Source organism: Platichthys flesus, chromosome 21, assembly GCF_949316205.1.
Source record: "Platichthys flesus chromosome 21, fPlaFle2.1, whole genome shotgun sequence".
Classification (NCBI taxonomy): domain Eukaryota; kingdom Metazoa; phylum Chordata; class Actinopteri; order Pleuronectiformes; family Pleuronectidae; genus Platichthys; species Platichthys flesus.
In genome coordinates this window covers 10,199,557-10,213,499 of record NC_084965.1, presented here as the reverse complement: position 1 = coordinate 10,213,499, position 13,943 = coordinate 10,199,557, and the positions used below count along the sequence as shown (strand labels likewise).

Below are 13,943 nucleotides of genomic sequence, written 5' to 3'. Positions count from 1 at the left end.
TGGGGCGGTGAGGCTATCCACTGCACCACCGTGCCACCCAGAGGCACGAAGATAAATATTTTGTACTACTCATTTAAATGTACATTCTGATTTAAGTGCCACAAAATAAGAACGTAAACCATTTCCTATTGCCAGCTCCTGTAAGTACATTATTCATTCACATGTTACTTTGAAAAAAGACTTTTCGAGGCCGTTTGGAGCCAAATCGTTCTCGTCAGTGGCAAAAAAACGACCCCTCTGTTACACAGGCCACTAGAAACTGAACGATTGGTAAATGTAAGAGAGGATTTCACGATGGGTCAAAAAACAAAAACAAACGAAATCAACTTTAGAAAGAATATAAAGAGCTATGAACTAGCACGAGTGTAGTGAAACGATAATTCAAAAGTATTTCCTCAACATTCTACAAAGTACTAAAAACAATATGGGTACAGCATGAAACCCTGTATGATCAATGCAATTGACTAATCATAAGATTCTTCCAGTTGTGTATAAAATAAAGGAGCCCTTGATAGAGATTCAGTTCTATTGAGACCATATTGAACTTCCAGTTATCAGAATACAGAATTTCACAACAGTAACAGAAACAACAACGCCTCTTTAAGTGCTTAACAGTGCCGTCTGTTGTTTTTTAAATATGAAATTCACACATTGCACACACAACGTCCTCCACTACACTGTTCATCTCCCACTGTTCACTGCCAGGTGATGCCAAGCATGTTGCAGCTGATTTCCCACAGTTTGTTGGCTGAGTCGTCATCGGAGGCCGCCCTCGAGCTGCGTGCGGGGGCACAGTCACTGAACACACACACACACACAGGGACAGAGGATGGTTGTTACATACTGTGTGGTGCATTTATGTGTTAAACAAGAGTAAAAACTTGTATAATAAACCCTTCTGATAGTCGGCAGGTAGTAATAGTGAGCAGCGTGAAGCCGGCCCTTCAGAAGAGCTTATGTAACCAGTTGTGCGTGGGCTGAAATACTGTGTGTACCTGAAGTAGCCCCCGCTCTGACTCTCCAGGCCGGGCTCCACGGCGCAGTAGATGGTGGTCTGAGCTCCCTCCACGGTCGTCTTGGTGAAAATCCGGAAAATCTTCACGGCCACCTGGATGCACTGGTGCTGGTGCCTCCACAGGTCGGACTGCACCACCCCCGGGTGCAGGGAGAACACGCTCACCCCGGTTCCTGTGACATACAGTGAGTAGAGGCCCCTTATACAGTCACTTTACACACAGTATGTAGTCCTGTGAACACATTCAAGCACATATGACCCGGTTGCATATCCATATTCAGTGTAGAGCATCAGTGATTTGATTGCATACTCAAATCAAAAGCTTAATGAGCCATGGTGATTGCATTTCATTTTCGTTGCATGCTTCCCCTTTAATGTCCAATTTGTTTGTTCCTGAGTTAATCTCATAATGGACTGAGTTTTAATAGCTGCACTCGAGATCTGTGGAATCAAACATCAGACCCGAGAGTCGTTTTTCTAATTAAAGTAATTTCTTTCGGTTCTTGTCCATGAAGCAGAGAGAAAGAAAAAAAAAGAAGTGAGTCAACAAAATGGATCATTTCCAGTGAGAGTCTGATTCACATGTAACAGGAGGATACTTCCTCAGAATGAGATAAAAGACTTGACTAACCGATCCAGTGTGAAACTAACTGAAGACAATGGTTTCTCCTTTCTGATTTACTTATCTTAGACTTTGGTTATATTCTATCTAATTCAATTAAATAGGTATATTTCTCAACTCTTTCCTTTCCTCAGTCTCTCAACAAGACAAAGACTGGCGCGTGTTCATGTTCACACATGAACAGAGTTGTATATGATTGAATATATAATTCCTATTGTCATGTCTACAACAGATTTGTGAATCCAACTCTATTAAATTGATTCAGCTTAATAATATAAATGAAATTAACTTAATTTAAAAAAGTAAATTGACTGTATTTGCAGTTTCATTTTTTAAAGGCTCCATTAAGCATGTTTGCGGTTTAACAAACCACTAGATTTTATGCTTTTTGTATATTTATGTGTTCATTTATTGTCTGGTAATATAGGCAATGTTTTTTAACATGTTATATAAAGGCATATTAAAATATGAAAAATTGCCAAAATACCAAATTACTTACATGTAATTAATTAAATTTCAATAATTAATAATTTAATCAAATGTAATCAAATTTGTGTATCTTTATTATTGTTAGTAGAAGTATAAGTAGTAGTAGTATGTATTAATTGAGTACAGTAAACTAAATAAATAAAATGTAATTAACTTAAAACCCAATCTGTGACTACTCTATTTATTCTTTCTTCCATCCTGTGACGTTTGCTTCCTGTGGCAGTAACTCGGTGAGAACCTCGGCGCTCCCCACTCACCGTGGAGCCGTTTGGCCAGGGAGCGAGCGAACAGGACGTTGGCCAGCTTGCTCTGTCCGTACGCCTTCATGGTGTCGTAGCTCCTCTCGCTGTTGACGTCATCCAGCCGGAGCCCCGTCCAGGTGTGGGCCACCGACGCCACCACCACGATACGGGCCGGGGCTGAACGCTTGATGAGGTCCAGCAGCAGGTGAGTGAGCAGGAAGTGACCTGAGCAAAAGGGAGACGCACACGTTTCAGGCTGCTGCTTCATGCTACATGAAAGAATACCACATGCAGCACTCAACCTTTACCCTTGTTTTGGGATCTATTGACTTGTGGCTTTAGCCCCTGTAAAGGTCAATGCACACAAGTCTTTTAAGGAAACACTGACAGGTTTACATTTCCAGAACCTTGAGTTGAGCGGTGGTGTCTGGCTGCAGCACAGAGGAAACTCTGCTTTGGAAAGCTCAGGGTTTTTGTTTACAGTACATCGACACCGGCATCAGCCTTTGTTGCCAAAAGCTCTGGAATCTTCCTGTCTTCTTCTGCGTCTTCTGTGTGTACGCCACCTCTTCTTCATCGTGAGATATCTGTGTTTTTCCGGTTTAGCTGCCATTGTGTGCTAGGAAACGTCATTGATACACCCACTCACTCACTCTGAAGTTTCTGTTTTGCTGCTGTATTCTCACACAGTCTAACTCAGACAGCTGGCGGAAGAATCCCCTCCAGAAAGTCCAGAAGAAGGGTTGACATGGTTTCATTTGTCTCGTTCTGTTTCCTCCTCTGTGGTCGGTGCAGAGCCGATAGTGAGGACAACGTTGTGACACTGATCTAAAGAACAGGACATTCTGATCTGGACTGAGTCTCTAGATTCACCATCGGTAAAAAAGGCTCAATCTCCAACAGATCGAACTGCTTGTGTTTAACATTCATTCAGCTTTGTTTACGACTTCTATACAAGAAAATCACAATGTAGTAGGAGCTATAAAGATGAGATAATAGGGTTCTTATGTAACTCACATTATTGCTCCTCAAATGGTAAAAACAAGGACTATATTTAAACAAATGGAAACAATAGAGGAAGACTGATTTCTGTTCAGGGAACAGTGGATTCGTCGTAAAGTTTCACGTGTGGAAGGAAACTTCCAGGTCTGACTCGAGTTTGTGGCTTCCCGTCCCATTGTTACATTTTTCCTGTTGACCTATGCAGAGTTTATCATTGTTTGACATGTGTACATTTACCGGATGTACGTTCATGTACAAGTACGCATGTACGTGTGCCTGTGTGAGGAGATGTGTGGGTGCCTCGAGCACAGCGTGTTCCTCTCTCTGCCTGGCAGTGATAAAAATACCTCGGAGGAAACCATCATTTGGAAGGAGGCCGTGGTCCATCGTGGGGAGAACGTTGACAGCTCCAAGAAAACCGTGACTCAGGATCATTTTTCCAGGCTGACATGTTAGTCAGCTCGGTTTGACGGGTGCTGTGCGGCTCGTTAATAGGATGCAGTGTAGGAAGGAAAAACACCTTTTTATTCTCTTTAGTGGGAAAATCCCACTCATAATGTGATCCTAGTACTGGAAAAAAGATATTAAAGTTTATGTTACCTCAATTACTAATAACCTCTACTTTCATTCAGCCTGCAGACAAACATCACAGCCAACAGAAATCAATTCACTGGGTTTTATGTCCTGGACGTAACTCACAGTGATGACTCACCCAAGTGATTGACTCCCAGCTGCAGCTCGAAGCCGTCCACCGTCTTGGAGAAGGGACACATCATGATGCCTGCGTTGTTTATCAGGATGTTCACTTGCTTCTCCTCTGAAAAGAACATGAGGCCATTAGTAGAATCATAAGTTAGCTTTTACAGATTGCGTCTCATTAACTCAAGAAGACAGATGTCAATGGAGGCCTGGCAATTTGGTGGAGTCTGGTGTCTTGTTCAAAGGCACATGGAAGGCTTGAACTAGAAACCCTGAAAACGATCTGCAGTCAACAGCTGCCACTACTGTTTATTTTTCTTTTGAGAGAAAACCCGACAAAAAATGCATATAGGCAAAGATTTTAGTCGTTAGTTATATAGGCCGTATATAAACATGTATGACTTGACTGCGTCCCCTGGCTACAGTATCTACTCCGTGTTAGTTGATGGGACATGGACCAAAATAAAAAAAGTGCATGCCATACTCGGTTGCTCTTATCACATTGAGGTTTGTTCAAGTGTCAGTTTGATGGTCTGAAAACAAGGTTATATGTCAAAGTTGACATGTGGAGACTGACTTGTGATTGGTCAAACATGTGTAGCAACATACATGCGTTTGTATCCAGGATATGGAATATGGCTGCTTGTGGCTTCATGTCTGGATAGTGGGAGGGAGGGGCCATGTTCATAAACAGTCTCTGCAGTTCCCTACCTTTGATTATGAGCTCAGCGAACGCCCTGATGGACTTGGTGTCGGACAGATCCAGTTTCCTGATGGCGATGTTCTCGTTTCCCGTGTCTTGCAGAATGTCCGTCCGCGCCTCCTCTGCTCTCTCCAGGTCTCTGCACGCCATCACGATGCGTGCGCCTGAAAGAGACAACCATTTCAATGTGCACAAGGATTACTTCTCACGCAATCCAAAAACACTGTCACAAGAAGTTTTTTCTCCTAGAAACTGTGAAGGCTCTATCCTTTGTTCACACCAAGATAAATCATGCTCTAAGTCAATTTTACTTCACGATAAATCACAGGACAAAGAGAAGAGGCAGCCATTATACACTCATTGCTTCATACCCTGAGCATGACAGTGATTTACTGTGTGGAGGACAGTGTCCCACACAGGGAGGTTTGAACCCCTCGCATTTTTCCCAAACTCAAACATTGCAACCGCTTTGCTCATTTGCAGTCACACCGAGATGCCCACGTCAATTAAGGCGGGCGCACCTAAATCTCTCGGCGTGCGCTTGATCATCCTCTGATGTTTTCTAAACTCTCGCTCGGCATCTCATTTAGCCGACCGCTCTCCGCTCCCGCGAACACAAGGCCCTCTCAGCTGTGTCATTCTCATTCGCCTCTGACGCAAATTACGAAGCATTCTCCTTAATGAGCCCAGAAAGGGGCTCTGAGGACACACACACACACAGAGAGAGCTACACACACACACACACACAGATACACACACGCATACACACAAAATAGCCGTTGTGCTCAGAAATTAAGGAAGAGGAGAGCCATTAATCAGTTGGAGCGTGGTGTCTGTGTCCCATCACAGTGTCTTTGTCTCTCCCCTGCTGCTCCCATGTTTGAAAACCCAATTGTTCCCTCATTTCGCCGGTCGTCCAATTCAACCATTGCAAATCAAAAAAACGACGGGCAAACAGTGAGAGTGGAGGGCTGCACTGAGTCAAGTTAGAGATCACCCCGCACTCGATTACAGGCTGTTATGCATGCATGAGTAATGCAAATGAAGGGCAAACAAAATCCAAAGTGAAGCCGGATCATTTTCTGCATATTCCATTCAACGTCCCACTTTTCAAACGTTAACTTTTGTCCTTTGGTACCAGTGAGGTAGGTGCACATTTCACGTTGTCAAGATGGCAAATGCATCTCAATATAAAAAAAAGTTAGAACCCGAACAGATGCATTATTAAAATGGCTGACTGGAGGATGCTGTGCCCCAAGCAGCCATCTTCCCTTATGAAGCCTCGCAAATCAAATCACGGTGTCATCGCATATCGTCACCTAATTCTATTTGCGGAAGAGCAATTGGACGGAGGACTCGCCTGAAAGGAGAAGCACCGCCATTTATCTCCTCTCTCTCCCACATTTCAGCTTTTCTCTCCTTTATCGTTCTCGCAATATATTTTATTAGATAATAAAACGAAGGGTTTTTACATCATCGCTTAAACGTGGATTCAAATTTATGTTTTTCCGTTACAAAAACTGGATCGCCTGTGCAGAACCAGTTTTCATATTACTCGCTGTGTGTGTGAGTGTGTGTGTGTGTGAGTGTGAGAGAGCACTGCTGGGTGCACCCTCCCATCTCTCTTTGTTGCCTGTCTGGCTCGGGAGGGGAGCGGACCCCTCACAATGCTCCCTCTGTCCCCTCGATGCCTCGTCTGTCTTCCATCTCTGCCATTTGTCTTTCTCATGGATTTGGTGAAGTGTCTCTTCAGTTAACAGAGCGTCAAATTTCCCTTCTGTCTGCCTATGGCCTTACTCTATACCACGGAATTATGGTGCTATGGAAATCACTTGAGTTGGTCCCCATATGTAAAAAAAAAAAAAAAACATGTCTAATCCCACTGCAAACAATGAGGGAACAAGTGAGCCGGATTAACCCTGATTCTGCGGTGGAGGTCTGGGGACAGAGGGCCCAGTTAAAGATCACGCTGTGTAGCTTTAAAGCGCTCATGCATTGGGGGCTGCAGGGTGCGGAATGTGTCACAGTGTGCAAAAAAGAATTGAAGTGGAAGAAGGAACAGAAACAGGCAGAGAGTGACGCAGACACTCAGGTGGACGGTGCAGTACCTCTTCTCGCCAGGTCCCTGGCTGTTTCTTTGCCGATGCCGGTGTTGGCCCCGGTGATGAGGACTGTTTTTCCATCCAGCCTCTCGTCAGAAGACCAGCGATTACAGCACACACTACAGTGAACAACAAGCACAGCAGTTAGAGCATCAATAAAGGAAAAAGACCACATGCTGACTGTTAGAAACATAATCAATCTTTCTTCATAAGAACTATTTTGTTGTACAAGTTTTTTCTCCCCATTGCTGGTGCCGTCTGGGATGTGCTTCAGAAATTAAGAAATTGGTGAAAATGCTAACGGAAAATCAAACTTCCTGCAGAGATAGGACATGATTGATCCACACGAAGAAAAACAATCATAGTAATTGGTTAAACTTTTCCTTTAGAAACAAATACAAGAAGAGAAATCCTGAATCCCACAGAAATGTTTTTTTTTTTTTTTTTTTTTTTACATGGTGCCCTTTAATGTAGTGCCAAAATTGGTGGCATGCTGAAAAGTGTAATCCCCTTTTACATTGCTCACATTCCTGTCATTAGCTGAGACACTTTGCCCTTTGGTACTTGTACAACACTATACTATACAGTTTGTGCATTTTCCTTTTCTCTCCTACCTGTGGTACATTCTTCCTGAAGAGCCAGAGGAAAAAATAAATGTGTAAAAAACCATCCACCTCAGGACCTGAGCAGGATATGAACAAAACACGCTGCTGCTCTCCTCACCAACACTTCATCAAGAGATTTGTCTCTCTCTCTCTCTCTCTCTCTCTCTCTCTCTCTCTCTCTCTCTCTCTCTCTCTCTCTCTCTCTCTCTCTCTCTCTCTCTCTCTCTCTCTCTCTCTCTCTCTCTCTCTCTCTCTCTCTCTCTCTCTCTCCCCACAATGTTGTCATCGCACATATGCATGGACCAATCAGGAGCGAGGCTGACGCATAAATTGATTCACAAGTTCCAGGCTGAGGAGGGGGAGACAAGCGGAAGGGAGGGAGGGAGAGAGGGAGGGGGAGTCAGCCTCCTGCTGCTGGAGAGATTGGGTTGTATGGACTGGGCCGACCCGCCTGAGAGAGAGAGAGAGAGAGAGAGAGAGAGAATGTCAGGGTGCTGATGCTGTGCAAGCGTCTATGCCGAAGAGGAGCTGTATGAACAACATTAGTAAATATAAAAGCAAATATGTTGAATTATAATCACCGTGCTTTCCTCTCCTCTCCTGTTGATGCTCACACTGGAACCATTTCTTCATCTTTGAAGTTTTTCTTTCTGCTCCACATTCACCAAGTGCTTGTTCATTGTAACGACTGTCGGGTTCGCCTGTAATAATATCAGATCTTGAGATTTTTTTAAAATGAGAGTCCCCCTTTCCTCTCTTAAATCTCCATAGTATTTCCTATAGCTTGTAGACAAGTTGTATTTGAATTTATTTATACTGTTTTGAATAGTTTTAGTTTTGTTTTAATAATTTTACTGCTTTATTTCATTTGTGACCAGTGTCCTGATAATAACCACAGTATTGCACTTTTAATACACTTTTTAACTTTCATTTATATTTTTTGGAGTGAACGCTATTGTTTTAATGCTCAGTTCTGAATATAAATATTGTGATACTGTAATCTTGATTTCAATTAAACCTCATGTGTATAGCGCCGAATCACAACATACATTATCTAAAAGCACTCTAAGTTGTAAGGTTGAAAATTGTTTAGAGAAACACAACAGTTCTCACAATGAGGAGAAGTAACAAACCTCGAGTCCTTTGAGATAATGTTTGTTGGAATTTGAAGCTATATGCATCCGATACAATTGAATTAGCGCGGTAATACTTCAACTTTGTTTTTTTTACTCTAAAGTCATATTGGACCAGGCTGCTACTGCCTAATCCCAGTCATGAGGAATCCAAAATTAGCTCTAACACTGGATGAAAAAAAAGAAAACAAGAAATCTTTGTAAATGTGATATAACTTCTTCAGAACAGGAGCTGTGTGAATTCGTTGTTGTGTGTTGTCTTTGCTCTTCCGCGGAAACAACAAAGTTCAGTCCAGTCAGCAGTTTGGATTTATCAGTGAGGGATTTGTTTATTATCAGCAGCTCTGACCTTTCTCCTTCTCCACAATCTATTTGTAGCTTTCATCACACATGACTTTTACCGATCAGACGCTTCAGTCAAGTTGGTCCATCGAACCCGTCACATGTTCAGCAAAACCAATAACATTGCATATGTGGCATCGACGTTGTCACTCTATGAGCGCGGGGATATTGATTCATGGCATATAGGAGGAGAGCATGTGTGCATATTTAAAACTCTGCAAGTTTATCTCCAGCAGATGCCCAGCAGGTGGCAGCTCACAGCCCACAGCTTTGAGGCAATGCCATCATCCTGTCCGGCCCGGCAGCTCTTTGCACTGGCACAGTCCCTGCAGGGAAAGGACAGGAAAGGGACATGTAAGGAAACATAAGGAAAGGGAAGGAAAGAAAGGAAGAGACAGAAAAGGAAAGGAGATTGGGGAGAAGGAAAAAAAGATTAGGAAAGGAGGGGGGAAAAGGAAAGGAAAAGGATACATAAGGAAATTAAGGAAGGAAAAGGAAATGGATGTGGGAAAAACAGTTATTACCACCTTTGTACATTACATCATAACATTTTGATTCTCTTCCAATTTTTAAACAGCCACTCCCTCTTCTCTTCATCTTATTTAATGTCACATGACGATGTCTGTTTTTATTTTGTATCTTTTCAAGTGATTTGAACTGGTCGATCTGGTTAAAACCATGTCCCACTGACCTGTAGTATCCTCCTGTGTGCAGCAGGTGCTCAGGGGTGACGGTGCAGTAGACGGTGGTGTAGGCCCCCCTCTGCCGGGTCCTGAACAGCATACCCATTGTCTTGATTACGTCCAGAAGAGGGCGCCCTTATGTGCCTGGTTATTTCAGTGTTCACCACCCCGGGGTCCACGGAATAAGTCGTCACACCAAAGGCTGGAGGGGAGAGGGACAGGGGTTCCTTTAACATGGAGATATATCCCAATTAAATATGAAAATACAAGCATGAAATAAAGGAAAACCTAGAGAATAGTGTATAATAAGTCAAATGCAGGTTTGCATGGGGTCAAACCAGAATCCATTATCTTGTATATCTTTATGTTTATTAGATGGATGACAATGACAACCTAAGTCCAGTGAGCATTGGATCTTTAAGATGGCTGTTTCCGACAAACATGTGTCCTGACGCCCAAAGCATCAGTGGTAGAAGCATGAGACCCTCACACTCACAAGAGACGCATTTACAATTTTTAATGCGGTGACGGAGAGACACAAAGAGAGAGATACATATCCACGCTGCATGTTCCCGTAACTACCCTCAGTCCTCTTGGCCAGCTCCCTGGTGAACAGGACGTTGGCCAACTTGCTCTGCGCGTACGCCCGCACCGGGTGGTAGTCCTTCTCGCCGCTGAGGTCTTCGAAGTGGATCCTGCCCATGGCGTGAGCCGACGACGACAGGTTGATGACGCGGGCCGGGGCAGAGTGCTTCAGCAGGTCGAGTAACAGGAAGGTCAGGAAGAAATGGCCTTGAAAGGGAGGACAGGGGGGGAAGTACACAGATTGAAAAAGTTTAAAGCGTTTAGAATCAATGCAACTTTTCAAAAATACACAAACGATTTACACGGGTGATGACAACAGAAAGTGAAATAAGATGGTTGATCATTCGGTCTTTTAATGCAACTAGGGCAACAGGCTTTTTTTATCCATTTAGTGGCCCCCAAAATTCCTTGCGACGCCCCTGCCTATAGCTTAACACAATGACAACCTTCCTGACCTGATGCAGACGAATTTCTTACACTATTTCCTTCTCCTACCCAAGTGGTTGACTCCGAACTGCAACTCGTATCCATCCACCGTCGTGGCGTGAGGGCAAATAGCCACGCCTGCATTGTTGATCAGGAAGTGAAGATACTTTTCACCTGGGAAACAGAATATCCGTTACCTGAGTCTATATATCCAATGCTGTATTTGGAAGTTTATGTTACTGTGTGTGTGTGTGTGTGTGTCACCCACTGTTGTAGACATTCTCGGCAAACTGGCAGATCGACTTGGTGTCAGCGAGATCCAGTTGCTTGGCGACCACCCTGGCCCCCTCCACTTCCCTCATGATGTCACGGACGGCCTGCTCTGCCTTTGCCATGTCTCTGCACGCCAAAATCACCCGGGCACCTGCCGAGATTAATGGCTCTCACTGCTGTGCGTGCTTGCATGAGCATGCACGTTGAAATCTGATCATGGTGAGGGGAAGTTGAGCCCAGGAGTCTGAGTGTTTCTCTGATCTCATGATTTTAACTCTCTGATATCTAAAAATAGCAGGAACCCATTTTCATGAGCATTGTTGGCTTCGGAAAAAAACTTTGACAATTGATTGTTTGTTTTTCTTGCACAAGCTTTTCATTGTTAAATCTCTTCCACACAGCTATTATCAGGCACACGGGTCAAAAACAAAAAACATGTCACTTTTAATCACTCGTCTTTAAAACATGCAGCTCTGATCACTTGCCTCTGCTGGCCAGGTCCTTGGCCGTCTCTTTTCCAATGCCCACGTTAGCCCCCCGTCACGATGGCTGTCTTTCCCTCCAGGGACACATCTGAGGACCACTGGGAGATAAACAGAGACCTGAGGGATGCAGTGGAAAGGTAGAAATGAAGACACAGAACATGAAATCCATCCTTTAACCATCATTAGAATACAAAAAGAAGCTTAAAGCGTTTACATGACATGTTTGTTTAACTTTACAGTTGCTCAATTAGTAGATAGCTGAACAGTGTTTTTCACTATACAGCCATCGTGTTGTATTAAGTTAGAGGTCACACCCATCATGCACCAGGCTCACATCTAGTACTTATAACTGAAATAACACTGCAAAAAAAAAAGCCAGTTCTACTTGTATATATATATGATATGCAGCATAAGACGTTTCTTACCTGACTGCTTGCATTTCTACAAAATTCCAATATCCTCTCTAAAAATCTGAGCGACTTCTTATTCAGTCTCGATGCATGAAGACTCAGGTCCAGAGAAACAAAACAGAGGACTAATATGAAGAGAGAGAGAAGAGAGAAAGAGGAGAAGGGAGGGAGAGAGAGGAAGAATGACAGCGTTAATGTCCCTTGAAGAATCTTTCATCGTGCATTGAAGACGTCATAATTGATACAAATCCTCCTCTGTTGAAAGGCCTCAATCGTGCAAATCAATTAAGGTGAAAATTTCAACATGCTTCCAGTAGGGCAATCCCATGACATGCGCTGCTGTGTTTAAATAAGCCAAAGTAACAGAGAGGCTTTATGTATGATTATGCAAAGCCTATATGCCTATGTATGTTTTATATATATAAACGTTTATTCTGCCTGTTCACGTGGCCCAGTCTCTCCATCTGCTTTTGGTCGATTCCTACTATTCAAACCCCTTTGTGTCATGATTTGATCTTTTGGCTGCTCTGATCCTCCATCAGCAGATTCTGCGGCTGAGATTGGAAAACCTGGATCTGCAGGTGAGGCGACTGTAATTTCAGCCTCTCACCACTGTGGAGTTCCTGGTGCTTTCCACAGGAAGGGCTAATGTGAGCATGTTATTCTGATTACTGCTTGGAGCCAATAACATCACATTATCGGATCCTTCACAGGGAAAGTTGAACCATCACTCATTTACTTTAGAGCATGTGACTAGCTCTGCTTTTTCTCTCCCAGAGTTTGATCTGCCTCACTCTCGCTGAGCTGCAGGAAACTACTCAACATCAAAAACTATTATTATAAAGCTTATTATATTATTATTCATGCTATAATTAATAAAACCATTACAAGTATACATATAAGTCAAGGCTTAAAAATGATGATTACACAACTCTCTCTCTCTCTCTCTCTCTCTCTCTCTCTCTCTCTCTCTCTCTCTCTCTCTCTCTCTCTCTCTCTCTCTCTCTCTCTCTCTCTCTCTCTCTCTCTCTCTCTCTCTCTCTCTCTCTCTCTCTCTCTCTCTCTCTCTCTCTCTCTCTCTCTCTCTCTCTCTCTCTCTCTCTCTCTCCTCCCTCTCTCTCTCTCTCTCTCTCTCTCTCTCTCTCTCTCTCTCTCTCTCTCTCTCTCTCTCTCTCTCTCTCTCTCTCTCCCCCCACTCATCCCAACCGGGCGAGGTACATGGCATTTAGTCCTGAGTCTGGTTCCAGAGGTTTCTTGAAGGAGTTCATTTCTAAATAAAATTGTATTGAGTTTAAGAATCACTTTCTCCCTCTTTCATTTTTTTATCGATATAAGTTTTGGTTGTGATGTTTTTTTTTAAGGTTCAAATGAGACCACAGGTAATATCTGGTGGATTTAGGTCGAAAAAACCCTGCAGAAGATTACAATTTCTAAAAAATCATTTTTACTTGAAATTTTTATTTTATATTGCTGTGCTAGCAGGAAAGTGCCACTGGGGGGTGACCTTCTACATATCTCCTTTCAAATGAGAGACTGTTTTCTCTCAGACACACACATACACACCTCGGTACTTCTGTCTTAGTGAGGACAATAATATATTCCATGAGCCTGACCCTAACCTTAACTATCCAAACTAAATGCCTTATCCTAACCCTGACCTAATTCTAACTCTAACCCTAAAACCAAGTCTAAATCCTCAAACAGCCCATTAAAGGTTGATCAGAAAGTGAGGGATTGACAAAATGTCCTCACTCTGTAGGTTGTAGACTCAAAATGGTCCTCACAAGTAAACACACACACACTGAGCGCTGAAATCATTTAAAGCTCCAGTGAGGTTCTGTGTTGTCCGGCCAGATCTCATGTAAACCACGTGAAAGCCAGTCATAACTTCCTGTTTCTCACAAACAACCATAAAATAAGCTGAGACAAGACGTGAACACACACACACACACACACACACACACACTCCTGTCGACTCAAACCTGGTCTAATTGTGCAGCCAGCTCCTCTCATGTGGTCTCTCTGTGACGCTTGTTGGTCTGACGGCGAGATTAGTTTCCCCTCACAGCTGCTCACCATCGCCAGGCCTGATGAAAGGCCGCCCGACCGCCTGTCATCACAGGGACG

At 43.3% G+C, this 13,943-nt stretch overlaps 2 protein-coding genes across 2 annotated transcripts; both read right to left on the bottom strand.

Annotated features, from left to right (window-relative positions):
* Positions 1 to 348: 348 nt before the first annotated feature.
* Positions 349 to 7,620, bottom strand: zgc:112332 (uncharacterized protein LOC553712 homolog). Its single transcript, XM_062379008.1, has 7 exons — positions 7,489 to 7,620; positions 6,881 to 6,993; positions 4,781 to 4,936; positions 4,083 to 4,187; positions 2,384 to 2,593; positions 996 to 1,188; positions 349 to 798 (listed from the first exon to the last, which is right to left on the bottom strand). The coding sequence occupies exons 1-7, from the start codon at positions 7,542 to 7,544 to the stop codon at positions 696 to 698; spliced, it is 936 nt and encodes a 311-aa protein (XP_062234992.1). The 5' UTR covers positions 7,545 to 7,620; the 3' UTR covers positions 349 to 695.
* Positions 7,621 to 9,177: 1,557 nt separating this feature from the next.
* On the bottom strand, positions 9,178 to 13,877 carry si:dkey-73n8.3 (uncharacterized protein LOC100150965 homolog). The gene is given in 10 exon segments (XM_062379972.1): positions 9,178 to 9,280; positions 9,646 to 9,773; positions 9,775 to 9,839; positions 10,220 to 10,429; positions 10,718 to 10,822; positions 10,917 to 11,072; positions 11,407 to 11,458; positions 11,460 to 11,523; positions 11,832 to 11,941; positions 13,799 to 13,877. Coding segments are annotated over 9 exon segments (897 nt in total). The 5' UTR covers positions 11,846 to 11,941; positions 13,799 to 13,877.
* Positions 13,878 to 13,943: the final 66 nt, after the last annotated feature.